This window comes from Biomphalaria glabrata, chromosome 8, assembly GCF_947242115.1.
Source record: "Biomphalaria glabrata chromosome 8, xgBioGlab47.1, whole genome shotgun sequence".
NCBI lineage: Eukaryota > Metazoa > Mollusca > Gastropoda > Planorbidae > Biomphalaria > Biomphalaria glabrata.
In genome coordinates, this window is record NC_074718.1 from 8,220,363 (window position 1) to 8,237,307 (window position 16,945).

The following is a 16,945-nucleotide window of genomic DNA, read 5'->3' on the forward strand; positions in this document are numbered from 1 at the left end:
CTAGATACCAAACTAAATCATCTAGTGGCAAGTGATCTAGGATAGTATAGATATAGGTCTGTGATCTCTTTTATTTTGACTGACCTATGTATAAGACTAAGAAATTCTACATTTTTAAAGTAACTGCGAAATCATGTGAAAAAAAAAAGAAAATGTTCTTTTCTTATTTAGATACAAAATAGATCTATAGATCTAGATATAGATATGTTCTGGCCACATAGACCTAGACATCTATATATAGATCTATATAGATATTTAATTTGACCAGATAATCCAGATTTAGAATATTTGTTTCGCTTCAAATCAATAAAACCTAAACATTACAAGTTTTTAATGTATTTTAGCAATGGCCGCTTCAGTTGCAGCTACCTTACCTGAAGATGATGAAGATTGGTTATACGGAGGTATAAATGCTAATAATTCGTTGCACACATTTCTCATAATAAACAACAAGATCTATCTAAAATCTAAGTCATCTAAATTACTATTTAATGACATATTTTCTCGCAATACTCAACTATATATAAGATCTATAATTCTATTTCTCTTCAAAATCAGTTCAATTGAACTTACTTAGTCTTAGTCACTCTTAGTCGTCTTAGTAGGGATGTGACATAAAAAAATTATCTTTGAAAAAACAATTATTCGTTAGTATATCATTAAAATACTTTGAAAGAACTTTCCAATGGTGTATAAATTATGAATGTAGGTTAAACAGTTAGAAAGTTATGATTTTTTTTGTGGCATTTTGACCTAACATTGGTTGACATGGAACAATGAAGATGATAGCGTCTAGCTCGCTCAGCCCGCAAGACACACCCCCCGCTCAAAATGTTAAAAAGTTGGAATTGAGTTGCGTAGATGATAGATCTACTTATTAAATAAGAAATTTAATAGTAGATCTAGTTTTCATAGTATATTTCTAGCTCAGAAATCTGATTTCATTTATATTTATGAACTTCACTTGTTTAGAATGTAAATATTGATGAAATAAACAATTATCGGGTCTAGACTCTAGAGCTACAAGAAATGTGAAGGGGTGTGGAAAAAATAGCGGCTTTGTGATGGCAGAAAATAACCAAATATGAAGAAATAAATTAAACTCTTTAAAAGCTTTTTAGACCTATACATAATTGCTATATCTACTAGCCTAGGCAAGATTTAAGTCATAAAATAGTTTAGTTTTAAAAAAAAAAAAAAAAATCCCAAAGGGAGCAGTGCAAAATTTATATAATTGATAACAATTGAAGAAATAAAGGTATCGTGATAAAACTTGGCAGAAAAATGGCCAGATATATTTTCTATTAGTACAAAAAAAAAATCAGCTTCTAAAATGTTACCTGAAATGAGTATCAGTAAAAAGAAAAATACATATACTTTCAAGTAAAAAAAAAGTAAAAAAATACAAATTTTTTTTTTAAAGTCCACATGAAAAAAGTGTTCCTCAATATAAAATTTATCCATATTCACCTCTTTTAGCCACAATTTCAATGGATTTAAAATCATAATCGTTTTCAATGAAGGGCCTATGTACAGAAAGTAAGAAAAAAACAATCTCAAAATTTGATGCCATTTTTTTTTCTTCCGGTCTTATGGATTTTCACATATCTAGACTTAGTCTTAGACTTCAAAATCAAATATTGAATTAAATTATTAATTAATGGACCTCATTCACCAATCGTAAATAAACACATTTAGCCACATCATAATATTGATAAAACAATGAAAAATATGTATCACGTTGACAGCCACTATGGATTACATAATTTGTATAGAAGATCAAGATATATATATTATTATATTATATATTAAATATATAGAATCACGTGGCTGAATCAGTAAATGTTGTTTATTTAAGATTGGTGAATGAGGTCCATTAAATCAATAAATTAAGTTTAAAAAATAAATCAGTGCAATCATACCAACAAATTCAAAACACTAGAGTAAAGTGTGAAGTTCGATCGCATTAAGCCCGCTGGCACCCATTTTCACGTTTGGATTTTTATAGCACCGTAATGGTATGACCTATGAAAAAAACGCTGGTATCTCTGAATTCCTTGTCCTTTTGTCTATAAAAGTAGATCTGATTTAAATAGTCTCTTTGAGCTGATCAGACATAAAATAGCCATAAGCCCATGACCCATTTCCTTCACTAAATTCTGCCAAGTCATCGGTTCTCCTTGCTGGCTAACGCAACCCATCCATGCTCTATAATAGCACTAGGAAAGAAGAAGCATTAGATAAAGTACAAATTAGATCTAGTCTTGAACCAATGTCAAAATGCCTCTATTATAAATCTCTAAATATACAATCTAGACTAGATCTCTAGTGTATCTTGGTATATACATGCCTAAACTGTCATTGTGAGAAAGCATTATAATTATATCTGATGCTACTTTATTAGATCAAGGGAAATAAACTAATGAAACTGTGGATTAAATATAATTCAAATTTTTTAAATTCCATAAATCATTAAATGCTAAGTCTCTCCGCATTATGTTTCATTTTCAGCAATCAGTTTACTTTTTTAAAGAAAAAGACATGAATCTTTCATTGAATGTTTTTGCAAATTTTTCAGATGAAAAGGAGAAGAAGAATGAACCAGCACAGATTAATAATAGGTAGGCAAACTTACTAATGCAGTAAGCAAAGGTATATTTCATAAATGACATGATTTCATTGTCTATAATGACATTAAAGTCTACAATTTCACTGAAGATTATAAGTGTCACTTACAAAGGATTTTAGTGTAACAGAGCACAGACAACATTATGGCATTGAGACTTGTGGAGGTTTTTATGAAAACTAAATAGTTATGCTAAATTTTAATTAATCAAAACAGTGTTTCTTAAACTTTTACATTTGCTTGGTTGATCCCTGGTTGGAACCCTGCCTGCTGTTATCCCCTATCAATCCTGTGGGTGGCCTGGGCTAGGATGTAAATTATCTTCAAATTGTAAGAAGCATCTGACCGAAACATGTAAAAAGTAAAGCTTTTATTCGTTTTTGTGGTCTGCCCATGTCTATTTTATTGAGAGATTATTAAAAGATATTGAAATTCTGATATCATAATGTTTTGCAGTTTGTTCTTGTCAAACTAATTGACAGCTTAAATTGAATTAATGTTTTCATTTTCTTGACAGCTTTGTAATAAAAAAAGAGGTTGACATAGAGGCTGGTGAACTAGTAAGTATTTCAGCATATAATTTTTTTTCAGACATTACTGGTGTTTCTTTTATTTGTTGGTTTTGGTTGTTTCTACTGTTAAATTGAGCAGTGTTGATTGCTTTACACAGGAGAGTGGTGATGGCAGTGAACTTCAAACTAAAGAGCCTGAAGAAATTGCGGCTGAACCAGTCCCTGTGACTGAGAATGGGAACAATGGTGTGGAGGAGGATGAAGACGATGAGGAGGATGATGATGATGACAATGTGCAAGTTACTATCGGAGATATTAGAACTTGGACTGGTGCTGAGTAAGTTGAAATATCTAAATCAGATTAAGTTCAGAATGTTTCCACAGTGTTTCTTATTCTATTGTTCCCACTGAAACATTTACAAGAGACCATTTCTTTTTCTCTTTTAGCACTACACCTAGAAACTTGTTTAAAAGTGGACAAAATTATCAAAAGGCTGGAGCTGGTAAGTCTTATGCCCTTTTTTTTTTGGCTTGGTGTTTGTCTTTATATACTTTGACTATTGTCTGCGCCCATTATTTTGACCTTTAAGTATTAAAAGGGTAAAAAAAAAAAAATTGAGAGAAATAAAGGAATTCTTTGGGGTACATTGAGGCAGCAATTTGATTGTCATAGTAATGTTCTATTGCACTCCTTTTTCCTTTATTTAAAGATTTATATGTGTCCAGATTTGAAAAAGGGATTGGTGAAATAGTTGTTCCAACTAAAAAGTTTCCTTTTCAGATTTGAGATCTATAGGGCAGATGATGTTAAGGTCATCTGTTTCTTTGACCAACAGTTATGAGCTGGGTGTCATCTGGTCAGCACAACAACCAATCATTTTTTCTTCTCCTACTAAAGACAGGTACCCATTAGAGCTTGGTGGACTCAGGGGTGCCCTAAATAGAAAAAAAATTAAAAAATATCAGTCTCCACTGAGCATCAAACTCAGGACCAGAGGTTCGGAAGCCAAGCACATAACCACTCAGCCACTGTGCCCCCTTATTCCAAACTAAAGCCCACCCTAAAATATTTTGTTCAAAATTCTTATGTTTGTCATTTGGATATTTGTCCAATTCACTCTCAAGTCTATACATTTATCCTTTAGCTGTTCCCACAAAGCCTGCCCCTGCCACAAAAGGGCTGGACATTGAAGCAGTGGGAACTATCAACGGCACACCTGTATATGACTTTGATCTGAACTCCTTAAGTACAGATGAGATGCCTTGGAGGAAACCAGGTAATGAAATCATCCTTGCAATTTTTCTCACTAAAAAATATGTTTAGATCACTTCATTGAAGTGTCAATAACCCACCAATTATGAATGATGAAGTGATTCTAAAATACTTATTATTAGCTCAGTAAACAAGCATTAGGAAAGGGGGTTTAGAAAAGTTAAAAAACATAGCCTTAATACATTAGGAAATAATCATACAACTCCAATACATTAAGCAAATTAAAACATCTAGCCATCAAATAGAATCAAAATAAAACCTCAACCTTTATACATAAGCAAATTAAAATTCAACTTTATACTTAAGCTATTAATAACTTCATGTTAATGACATTTATTATAATTAAACCAATTAAAACTCAACTCAATTGCATAATAAGGAATTGAAATAAATTACATAATGCAAAGAAAATTATAAACCAAATCTTAATGTTTAAGCAACATATTGTCATTTATTCCTCATGGATATGACCATGTTTCCTAGTGAGCTGTAAGTTACAAAGTGTAGATATTAGGAGCTTTACAAAAAAGACAAGTCTAATTACATTCAAAGTTGTGTACATTTCATTGAATATATTTTATTATTACATTTTCTTTCATGACATATCCAGGTGCTGATATAACTGATTACTTCAACTATGGCTTTACTGAAGAAACATGGAAAGCATATTGTGAGAAGCAAAAGCTTCTTCGTACTGAAACAACTGGAGGGATAGCTGTCCTCTCTCACTCAGTCTCTAGACATGTAGGAACTTTTTTTGTTTTTTTGTGTTGAAGTTTTTATTAGATATATCTTTTTTAATATTTTTTTAGCCTCTTTCTTGCATATCACTCCCCATTGATCTCAGGCAGACGACATGCTACACTATGAAGTTTTATATTGATATATCACAGTGGTTATAGAGCAACTTAATTTTAATTGTAGGCTCATTTTTATACATATAGGTGGTTTATTTTTAAAATATATTTACTCCAGTCATTGCACTGAAATGTAATCCACCCCAGTAAACTTGGAAAAAAAAAGAAAGAAAAAAATTTAAATGACTAGCTATTATTTCTTATTTGTATTGAAAGAAATCTCTTTTAAAATCTTTTAACTCTAACTACATATTTACCATGAATTTATTGGTCTTGTTTTGTTATTTTTCTAGAAAGAGATTATGTTAACCTTTAAACTAGATAGTTACATTTTTAAAAAAGTATAACAACTTATTTCTTGAACTTTTTTTTTTTGTTTTGATTGTTTTCTTCAGAATTGAAAATTGTAAATTTTAGTGTCTAATTCATACCATGACACTCATTAGGCATACAACACATTTGGTGTATGACAAACTAATTAACCACAGCACACTGAAATGATTTTACCAAAATGACTCATCTCTGCTCATTCATGTTAACTTTTATGTATTTTATAAATAAAATTCTACTATCCCCTTTATTTGTATCCACAGAGCAATTCACTTGTTTCACATTCAGGTAAATCTTTTGTAAATATTAGGCAAGAACATATTTTTAAAATATAGAAATTTCAGCGATTTCAGTACTACCTTTTCTGTTCATATTTATGGGTGTATTGAATATGGTTATGCTATATAATATACATATGTAAAACTAGGAATGAAGTTTAATTATAGCAGGGTATATTTTGTAAAACAATGAATATGGCTGCATTGTGCCAATGCCTGCATTGTAAAACTCATACATGGACAATTTCAATGTATTTGATGTGAATTGTTCTACAGACAAACTTACACCTCCATCTGTGACTCAAAGCTCAGCCATATCAACCATCAGTAGCATCAACTCTAACAGCAATCAGAACATTATCACAATAGGTGTCATTGGCGGCAGCTCTAGTCGGCGTAAAGACGATTCCAGCCATGAGCAACCTATTCCAGTTTCATCAACTTAGTAGGTCCATCTTTGTCCCGCAGTTTCTGCATCTGTCAATTTATTTTTGTAACAAAAATTTTTAATGCAAGAACTGTGCTGAATATGTTGATTTCACTGCTATTTTTAATTTAATATAGACTTAGGAATGTAAAGACTAGGTTACTCAGTTAAGAATAATTTCCATTTGAGACCTAGCATTCCTTGGGGCAGATGATTTCAAGTTCTTTTCCAGGGGTTGATATGTGTGACTAACACGCTAACCATATATATTTCTTTATAATTGTAACAGCTCTTTAATTGATAATCCTGTCCCCTTATATCTATGGGTCCTTCCTCTCTCGGCCACCTGGGAATGCACTTGGTCATATATCCAGCCTTTTTTTTCTTTACTTACCACAGCCTTTTATACTAGTTCTAATTATTGATGAAACATAAATTTGATCTGCCCCTACTTTGTTTTTTTTTTTTAATTTGATTAATTGTCGATTTTGATTTTCATTTTAAAAAATTAATTTGCGTTTCCTTTTTTAAAAAAAAATTTGACTTTAAATCCTAATGTTTTTGTTTTTTTCCAGTAACCGAAGTATACCAATGAATTTTAGTCAACCTCCACCAACTTTACTCAACACAAATATTCCTCCGCCAGGTATATAGTCCTTTGTACCTTCTTTCTATTTCATTATCTTCTCATTTATCTAATATTTCACATCTATTGAATATCTATTTGATTAATAATGTTATTGTTACATCATATCCTCAGGGATGACAATAAATCCATTCACAGCACCTCCTCCAAGTTTTGAAGGCAAGTGCTAGTTGTGACGTTTTGTTAAGAGATTTAGATTTAGAAATGATGTATGCAAGTCAAGTTCTCTAGGGCTCGGTTGCCGCTTTCTTTTTGTTGCTAAAAAGTAAATTTCCCCTTTCAGACCTTGCTATCTGTGGTGCAGATGATGTTAAGGTCATCTGTTTCTGTGGCCCACAGTTAAAAAGGGTGTCATGTGGCCTGCACAATGACCAACCGACTTTTCCCCAACTAATTTCATGTACCCATTAGAGCTGGGTGCACTCAGAGGCACCCAAAGATCCCGAAATTAAAAATCCCAGTCTTCACCGAGATTCGGACCTCGGACCCCAGTTCAGAAGCCAAGGGCTTTACCGCTCAGCTACAGCACCTCTTTTTGTGGCTAGAGAGAAAGTAATTTTTCTTGGTCTAAGTGTGATGTGTGGCCAAATGGCATGTACCACTTTGCTACCTATCAAGGGAGATCAAGTTTGAATTCCAACTCGAGCTGAGTTGTATTTGCTGATCATCTAAAGTCAGCATGGAAACAGATACCCCCCTCCCCACATGTCCACAAAACAGATTCTGACCATAGTGCACTGAGCATATTTTAACATTAAAGATGTGCAATAAAAATATCTCACTCAACCTTTTTATGAGAACATATTATCAGTTATTCTAATGGCATTTTTTGTGTGTTATTTCTTCAATCCTCTGTAAAATGAAGAGTAAATATTTGTCATTTATCACCTGATAATCATTCTTATTCCTTCTGAAGTTGTCTAAGATTGTCATTAAGTCACACGTCCGCAGTAGTAATGAAACATAATTGAGTACTGAGTAATTTAAGTCTGACACAATGATTGGATTTTTTTCAGCATACTACAACCCAACGACTTTACCTACAGTAGGAACAACAGCCTTTGCAGGGGCGTTCCCACCAACATTCCCACCACCCTATGGAGATCCACATCCGCCAGCAGTTACAGCCCCACAGCAGCATTGGGATACCAGGTAATTGATTCTGTGAAAGAGAAACCATGTTTTCTAAACTTGGTATTAAAAATATATATATATATATACAACGACTAAGTCTGATGAAAGAAATTATTTATTAGCCCTTTCTTCCACAAGCCTGTCAGGTTGCAAATAAGAATTTGGAGGGTAAAAGTTAGGATTTGTTTGTTTTGCTCATTTTGGGCTTAGGTTTTATAGTGTAACAACAATAAGGTAATTAAAAACAGACTCAAGTCAGATATGAAATAAAAGCAGTTCATGTGTTAATGTCAGTCAAGTTCTATTCATTGCCAAGTTTTTTGGACTTAGGTGTTTGTTTAGGGACGACAGACGGATTCCCTTCATTGCCGAATTAAATGTTGTGAATTGTCATTACTCTTGATTGCCTCATTCATTGTTGGCCTTTGCCTGTGTTCAACTGTTGGTTCAAAGTTTGGTTATTACTTATTACCTCCACTTGAGCGTAGTTTACGCAAAAGACTTATAACTCTATTTCACTCATACCAGGGGAAATTACTCGTATAAAACAGGTAGATACTGTTTACAAAATGACATTATATGGAAATACCAATCATTTTTTTCAAAAGCTATACTAACAAAACAGTTTTTAGAAATTTTTTTTAACATTAATGTTTCCTTCCACAAAAGTTGAAATGATAAGATGTAAACACAGCTCTTCTTGGTTAAAGATTGAAGTAATTCAACAGTATGGAAACCTTGACTGGGATATCTCAAAATGCAAAACAGGAAGACATCAATGTGTTATTGCTATAGAATAGTTTTAACAACTGGTTAATGCTTGGTTATTTAGTCTGTTCTAATTACACTTATTGTAAATCTGAATGAGAAAAATAAAACGTTTAAAAAAAGCATTGAGTCTCTAAATGCTCAGAAGGACAGATGTAGATGCTTAGATCATTTTATCTTGAATATTATAACACTAGATTGAAATATTAACACTTTTGTTTTGATTAGTGGAACAAATTGTTTATGTATTGTTGTACAATCCCCCTTTTTTTTTCTTCCCAAAGTGAAATATTTATTTATATCAGTGTGGCAGTAGGAAAAGAACCTTCAAAAGTAAAATTATGGAATTTTAAAAGGTTTTTAATAACTAAAATTGCAAAATAAAGTCACTTTTATACACTTAAAAAAAATCATACCAGAAGACATATTTTTTTAATAGATTTTTCACAATTTTTTTTTTTTAATTATTTTTTTTTTTATTATTTATTTATTTTTTATTTTATTTTGCATGTTGTCTTTTTGTTAGTGTTAAAATAATAAATGGCAAATTATAGTTTAAGACACTTACATAATTCACCATCTTCACACAATATAGTATGATACAGCTCACCCTAAAGACCCTCTTGATTGAATAGGTCTGCATGTGTGTCACCAAAGTTTTACTACATTGTTTGAGACCATAAGTGAAGTGCATTACTTGCTGAGTCTTCAACTTCTCCTATCTACTTAGTCTGTTTGGGCATCACACAAGATTTGCCGACCATCTTTCTCCATTCCTCTCTGTCTTATGCCTTGGATAGAATCTCTTTCAATGGCAGGCTCGTTCTATCTTATATGTTGTCTTCCCTTCGCTTTCTTAGTCTGCCTCTTCTTTTTTTTTCTTGATACTGTTCCCTTATCTTATATAATACAGACGTTACTTCAAAAAAGAAGATGGTTACGTCCTACATGTCATGCATTTAGTCATGCATATTAACCAATGACCTAAATTCTGCCAAGTCACTTGTTTTCCTGGCTAGCTCAGGCAACCCATTCCATGCTCTAATAGCACTAGGGAAGAAGGAGCTTTTGTACAAATTTGTCTTAGCATATGGAACGAGGAATGTGCCTTTCTCTTTGTGTCTTTCTGAGTATTTTATTTAATTTGTTTTTGTATTTGAAGATTAATTATGGTTCAGTGTTTTATGTATAATTGCTAGTTTACTTTTGAGTATACTATACTGAAGTTTTCTAAATTTAGTGATTTTGCTAAAGGTGTTACTCTAGTCAAATGTGAATATTCGTTTGTTATGAATCTCACTGCTCTATTTTGAGTCTGTTCCAGTTTCTTAATGTTTTCTTGAGTTGAGGGGTCCCAAACAGAGGATGCATATTCTATTATTGGCCTAACAAAGGTTAAATAACATTTTAGTTTTATGTTCTTATTTGATTTATAGAAATTTCTTTTAATAAACCCTAATGCTTTGTTTGATTTTTTGATAGTTTCATCAATATGAGAATTATTATAACACGTAGGTATTTTGCGTTTTTAGTCTGTGTTACTGGTTTACCATGAATAAGATAAGTGGAATTAATTTGATTTAGTTTTTTTGTTACTCTTAATAACTGACATTTTTCTGGGTGGAAAGACATGCTCCAGTTTGATTCCCATTTCTGTAATTTATCTAATTCTCTTTGTAAAATTTCTGTATCTTGTGTTGTTTTTTTATTGTTCTATATATTATGCAATCGTCTGCAAATAATCTGACTTTTGTTCCTGAACTAATGCAATTTATTAAATCATTTATGTAAATTAAAAATAGTAGTTGTCCTAAGACTGTTCCTTGGGGTACACCTGAGTTTACTGTTATTGGTGTTGATTTAGAGCCATATATTATTACAGTTTGTTCTCTCCCTATCAGAAAATCTTTAATTCACTTTCCCTGAAGGAAAGTCTTAGCGAGCCCTGAAGATCTTGTTATACGGTCAAAGAATTAAGTTTGCATTTTTTGACAATAGTTAGCAGATCATCATGGGGTCCAATCACGGTACTAATCCTGTCTCTAATCTCTTCATTTATGGTGCGGTCTTTGTATGTGATACCTAGGAACTTTTTGTTACTCTAAATTCCATAAGGCATTGCTAGGATCTTCCTTTCTAGTTATGCTGAGTTTGTTTGACATGAAATGTACACAATATCAGTTTGTTTTTAGCATTATTCAGAAATATATCTGATGGAGTATTACATACAAACATAGAAATGAATCAAATGAGTTTTTGCTCAACTGAAGTAGGACTGATCTTTCTTTTCTTTTAAAATGCTGTGATCTTAATACCAAAATTATATACTCATACTGTTATACCCAAGACAATTTACTAGACTATTTTTGTGTGTTTCTTGAAGGGCCATGTCTTTTATGAATTTCAGCTGTAAATAATAGATAAGAATTATTTTTTTTATAGTCACAATTCCGAGTGGTATTAGCCCTTAAGTAACTCTTTAGCTTCCAAATGTGGTGTCATTTGACAGTCATTTGTTACAGTGATACAATCACTTCAGTGGTTGTGTAGAAATATGTTCAGTTTATGTTTATACAAGTATCACATAACATCAATGTTTTAGGACCAAATAATATTGTCATTATGAAAAGTGTATAGATTGCTTGCAATCTGTATCCATAAGATTTAATCTTCTAATCTTTATATTTTGAAAATGTTCTTTCTAAATATTATTGTAAATACCCAATTTTAAATGCTTAAACAAATTATTTTTTTAAAGAACTTGCACTTAAAATAGTCAGTTAAGAAAAAATTAATTTTGGACATTCACATAAAGCACATGTCAAACTTTTTCCAAATCCTATACACTGTAGTAGTGTGATTCGATCATCTAAATTATCACCATCCTAATGCCCCCCCCCTTCCCTGAGTTTTAATCTGTTCTGGTTAAATTTTCAGCATATAGAAATATTAAAATATTTGACAGTAATTTTAAGATATTTTTAAGTTACGATCGTTAACAAATCGTGTAATCTTGTTATGACAATAAGACCAGTACATATTTTGACTTATCTTTAGATCCAAGTGTTTGTTTCTCACTTTTTTGTTAGCTACATACCCTTAGTGTCAATACTCATTTAGCCCTGTAAAATAAAAACAACAATTTTCCAGTTAGTTCTTACTTGTGGAAATTGTTTGGAGCAAATCCACTGCAAGCAGTGAAGATGTGTCTAGGGTAAAGGAATCACTCTGTGATAGTTGAAACTACCTTATTATTTTATCACCTTATGTATTTTGTCCCAACCCAGGAAGGGTAGAAGACACGGGTGAGTTGGCTTAAATCTATTTTTGGGTAAAGGTGTTTTTTCTTTTTTTACCTCCCTTCCCTTTTTTCCTTATAAACGACAACAGATGCATGTTACACTGTTATAACAGATGCTTTTCGTATATTATCATTTATGTTCATTTAAAGTTACAGTCGAATTAGGGGAGGTCAATCTCAGTTTGGGTAAGTCTTAACTAAAAATAAAGTTTTAGCTATCTGCACTTGGAGTTTCCTTTTTTTTTCTGTTCCTTATTGTGTTTGTTATCTATTTTAAGGTTGTATTGGTGCTCTGTAAATTTCTTGATTTGATTTTGTATTAAATTGATGATACCATGATTTATTTTTAAGAAAAATGTAAAAGCTTTAAAAATCAAATCCTCATCAACACCATACTTGTCCATGCTAGTTGATACAACATATAGACATACGGAAACAATATTATTTGGACTGGTCCTTATCTTGCATTTTTGTATTACACCTGTTTCAATGAAACATTCTATAACATTCAAATGGATAACATAATTTATAACAGCTAGTTGTAATATTTTCATGAGTTGATTGTTTTACTAAACTTTACACTTTTCATATTATTCAAACAACCTTTAATGCCCACAAGTTATTGTTATTCTAAGCTGATTTTCTGAATTCATTATGCATTGGAAGTTTGTTAACTCTTGACATCAATTATAAGAAAGATTTTCACATTTAAGAAATCAGCTTAATAAACCTTTCAGGATTAAAATAGAAATGAATTGAATTGGGAAAATAAGAATTATAAGTTAATGGTAAATTTTAAAACAATTTAGAATTCTTTGACATTGAAACAGCTTGAAGAAATCATAGAAATTCAACATCATATGTCATGACAATAGTTTACAAGATAAATGTATTGAGAATGATACTGTAATCAGTTTCTTCTCTCTGCTTACCAATCACCCCTTTTCTTTACCCAACTAATGTCAGGTACCCATTAGAGCTGGGTGGACTCAGAGGTGCCCTATAGATTCTGAAATTGAAAATACTTTACCAGGATTTGAACCCGGGACCCTCCAGTTCTGAAGCCAAGTGCTGTACCACTCTGGCACTGAGCCTCCCTTTTAGATAATAGGTTTAGGTAATACATTTTGTTTGATTGGAATTAATTAAACTTTCATTACTCTTCTTTTTGTTTTACCAGCTATCCAGACCGTGACAGGTGGGAATCTAGTCGTAGAGATAGAGACAGAGATCGAAGCCCACGCAGAGATGATTATGAGGATAGGTAATATTGTGTAATTTAATTTAACAAGGTACCAGGGTCAGTGTTTAAGAAATGGAGTCTTTTTTTTTTAGACTCATAGTAACAGAAGGAAAAAAAACACATAATAAGATAATGTAAAGGTAAATAAATTTTCCAGATCTAGACTAAAATATGATGAATATTAAATGCCATCACAGACTAGTGGTCATATTTCTTTTTATTAAATTCCTCTGAAGTTATTGTTAGGGTTGAAACAAATATAACATTAATTTTGAAATGTGTAGATATGGTTGTAATGGCTCTGTTTAATTTGGATCTAATCACTACTGGATATTTCTCACGTGTGCTTCAAATTAAAAGGTTGTTTGCATAAATTGCCTTATTGGCTGTGATGAAGGCCAGATGGTCATTCATGAAGATTAGAAAGGAAAATGCAATGAAACAAATTGGACATTATCAATTTCCTCCCCCTCAAAGAGCAATCTACAATCTTCCATCTAAGAACAGGACATACTTCTTTAAATTTTCACCTTAACTATATAAACCCCACACACCCTGGAATGGCCCAATTTAATTCACTTTAGGCAGACCCTATTACCACAACTTTCCAGCATAACCAACACTCTGTATGGCAATGGGAAACAGCTAAACAACAGCACACTATTTTTCCTTGGCTTAGACTGCAAAAGAGCCTAGAGCTCAGTAGCAAAAAGCTAGCTAGAAGCTAAAATAGAAGTCTCAATGTCACCATGCAAAAAAAGTATTTTGACACTTCACAGCAATATTTTCTTCATGTTGTTCAAAATTGTTGAGTCAATATTTGAATGCAGATCTGGTGTCAGAGAAATACAAAACAGCACACTTTTTTTCCTTGGCACAGTCTGCAAAAGAGCTCACAGCTCAGCAGCAATAAAGCTGGCTAGAAGAAGAAGAAGAAGTCAGAGAAATTAATCTGACCATCTAAACCAATACCACAATTAAAATGTTTCAAAATGATTAAAAAAGATCATTTAATATTGATGTTTTTAGATTTGATGTGTCAATTTGATGCTCCGATTTGTTTTGTTCATTTTTGATAGTCTGATAATTCGATGTCAAAAGTTTCAAAATTATTTCCTTGTCTTTGCTCAATTCTAACAGGATGTACAGAGACAGAGATAGAGACCGTGATCGTGATTGGGACAGGGGTCGCAGCAGAGACAAGGATAGAGACAGGAGTCGGGACAGAGAAAGGGATCGGGAGCGTGATAGAGAAAGAGACCGAGATAGGGACAGAGATAGAGACAAGTCGAAATCAAGAGACAAAGATTCCTCCAGGAACAGAGATCGTGATACATCGCGGAACAGAGAATCTATACGTTCAAAAGAAAGAGATGATAAGCACAAATCATCACGAAGGTTAGTTTTAATTATTTTAAAGTTTTCTTTGTAGAAAAAACAAAAATTAAGGGGAGAGGGGATTATAGAAGTCAGTGTAGACTGAAAAGGTTAGGGTTGTACAAGAAAACAAGTGGATGAACCCGAAACTCATTGTTAGTCATATAATAGTTGTGCAATAATTAAAATTAATTGTATAAAGTCATTCAGTATATTAAAGCCATAGTATATGGGCTTGGTTCTTGCCTTGTCTTTTGTTTTGCATGATTCAACATTATTGACAAATCCTCATAATTATATATCGCTTTCTCATTTGTGTGTGTTTACTTTTAAAAAAATATATAAATAGGTACCTTAAAAAAAGTAATTGAGTTATCAAACCTACTTTTGTCAAGGTTGATTTAAATGTGAACATCTTTGTAAGAAATTCTCTGTTTTAACTAGCCCTGTGCCATGGCCAATCACTAGTAAATGAGTTAATTACATAACAATAGTTGATTTAGCCCTCTCTATATTTTACTTTTTACATGTTTTGATGGACAAGTAAAGATCTACTTAGAGAATGGAGTTACAACTGTGACATTATGAATCATATTTGTAATAAGATTTTGATGGGGTCTTATTAATTAACAATTTCTTTATTTACTGTCATCTAAATAATTATTACTGTATATTTAAAACTAAAAAAAAAGTTAATTTAAAAAAAGTTTTTTTAAGTAAAAATCCAATTTAAATCACATTAGTTCATAGTCCATTCTTTAGAATCTATTTTATCAACCTTGATTGTTTCATTCTTTCTATACGCATTAGCCATTTTTAATGATGGAAGTAGTGTATGTAATACAATTATCTTTGAAATGGTTTTGGTTAATACCAAAAGACTTTAATAACTTTTAATATGCTTTTATATAATTTATAGTATTTCTCTCTATTTGTCTTTTTTTGTTCACCTACTAATAGGGTGGGGATTTTAGAGAAAGATGTACTTCTTGACATAGTTGTAAATAAAATGATGTACTTTTTCATGGTGCTTTAATAACAACTTTTGTGCCTATTCTCAGGAAACACAGAGAGAGGGACAGAGAGGAATCAGATTCAGAGTCCAACAGGAGTTCAAGCAAACAAAAGAAAACCAAAAGACGTAAAGAAGAAAAAGAAGAGGAACCCTCAGCGCCAGGGACTGAAGAAGAAAAACCCAAAGAATGATTGCATCTTAGAAATGAGTTCATCAAATTCAACTAAAAGTAGTTCAAAATTGTACAATTTGATAGTTTTGGTACAGTTGAACAATCGGGTGAAATTGGTTCATTTTGTTCAGTAACCGAATGTTTGAAAAACTAGAACAAATGGTTCTAGTGATCTTGCTTTTGAATTGTGCCCGAAATGTTTGAAACATTTTGTGTAAGACTCTGCTATTGAATTATGTTGTCATGCTTGAATATACCTGATCTGTGTATGAATTTTGAGTGAGAGCTTGTTTTTATTGTCCACATTTTAAAATATTTGTGTTCCTAAAGTTGATAGCTTATGTACAGAAACTGATCTGAGACAAGATATTTGATTGTAGAATTTTAAACAAGTTATTTGGCTGTAGGTATTCCAAGTTTAGATTGGTTGAAAATATTTTTGGCATGTTTCAATAAAATTGTAAAGTTTTTATCAACTTTGTTTTTCTTTTTTTTTTTTAAATTTGCTATTTACTTAACTTTGCACTAAATTCTCTAACAACTAAGCTTCCATGGATGGTGTTGTGCTGAAATGTTTGAAACATTTTGTATAAAACTCGGCTGTTGAATTATGTTGTCATGCTTGAATATATATTATTTATAATGACAATAATATGACAAGGAAAAAAATATTTAAGGAAAAGCCTAAGGGGAAGACCGAAAAAATCACTACATATCTCAGTATTGTAGGAATAATCTCCCTTTTTCTATTAAAAACAAAATTACCATTAATTGGTTAATTTTTAAAAATTGATTTTGTGTTGTCATCAACCATTTATAATTATACACAATTTCAACTTGATCCAAGAATGGGAATCAGGAGGGTAAACATGTGTACAAAATGTAAATAAAGGAAATAACTACACATATACAGCTACTTCTCAAAATAGGTAGCATTTATTTCCCTTTTTAAGTAGGAAACAAAATAATTTATGAGTTAATTGGTT

The 16,945-nt window shown here is 31.8% G+C and overlaps 1 protein-coding gene across 3 annotated transcripts; it reads left to right on the forward strand.

Annotated features, from left to right (window-relative positions):
- Positions 1-74: 74 nt before the first annotated feature.
- LOC106080353 (pre-mRNA 3'-end-processing factor FIP1-like) lies at positions 75-16,431 on the forward strand. Of its 3 annotated transcripts, none has more exons than XM_056037640.1 (16): positions 75-404; positions 2,579-2,621; positions 3,144-3,186; positions 3,297-3,475; positions 3,586-3,641; positions 4,284-4,415; positions 5,022-5,155; positions 5,862-5,886; positions 6,153-6,321; positions 6,879-6,949; positions 7,064-7,108; positions 7,966-8,101; positions 12,139-12,156; positions 13,333-13,416; positions 14,536-14,793; positions 15,834-16,431. In XM_056037640.1, exons 1-16 carry the CDS (start codon positions 347-349, stop codon positions 15,976-15,978), a joined length of 1,596 nt encoding a protein of 531 aa, XP_055893615.1. In that variant the 5' UTR covers positions 75-346; the 3' UTR covers positions 15,979-16,431. The 3 variants fall into 3 exon arrangements, with proteins under 3 accessions (XP_055893615.1, XP_055893614.1, XP_055893616.1); XM_056037639.1 differs by lacking the exon at positions 12,139-12,156 and adding an exon at positions 12,303-12,338; XM_056037641.1 differs by lacking the exon at positions 12,139-12,156.
- Positions 16,432-16,945: the final 514 nt, after the last annotated feature.

Excerpts from the sequence above, each read along its gene's own strand:
- LOC106080353 (XM_056037639.1), top strand. The coding sequence starts at position 347 with ATGGCCGCTTCAGTTGCAGCTACCTTACCTGAAGATGATGAAGATTGG. Across the intron at positions 6,322-6,878 it reads ATTCCAGTTTCATCAACTTA|TAACCGAAGTATACCAATGA; the intron begins GTAGGTCCATCT and ends GTTTTTTTCCAG. Across the intron at positions 12,339-13,332 it reads GGAGGTCAATCTCAGTTTGG|CTATCCAGACCGTGACAGGT; the intron begins GTAAGTCTTAAC and ends TTGTTTTACCAG.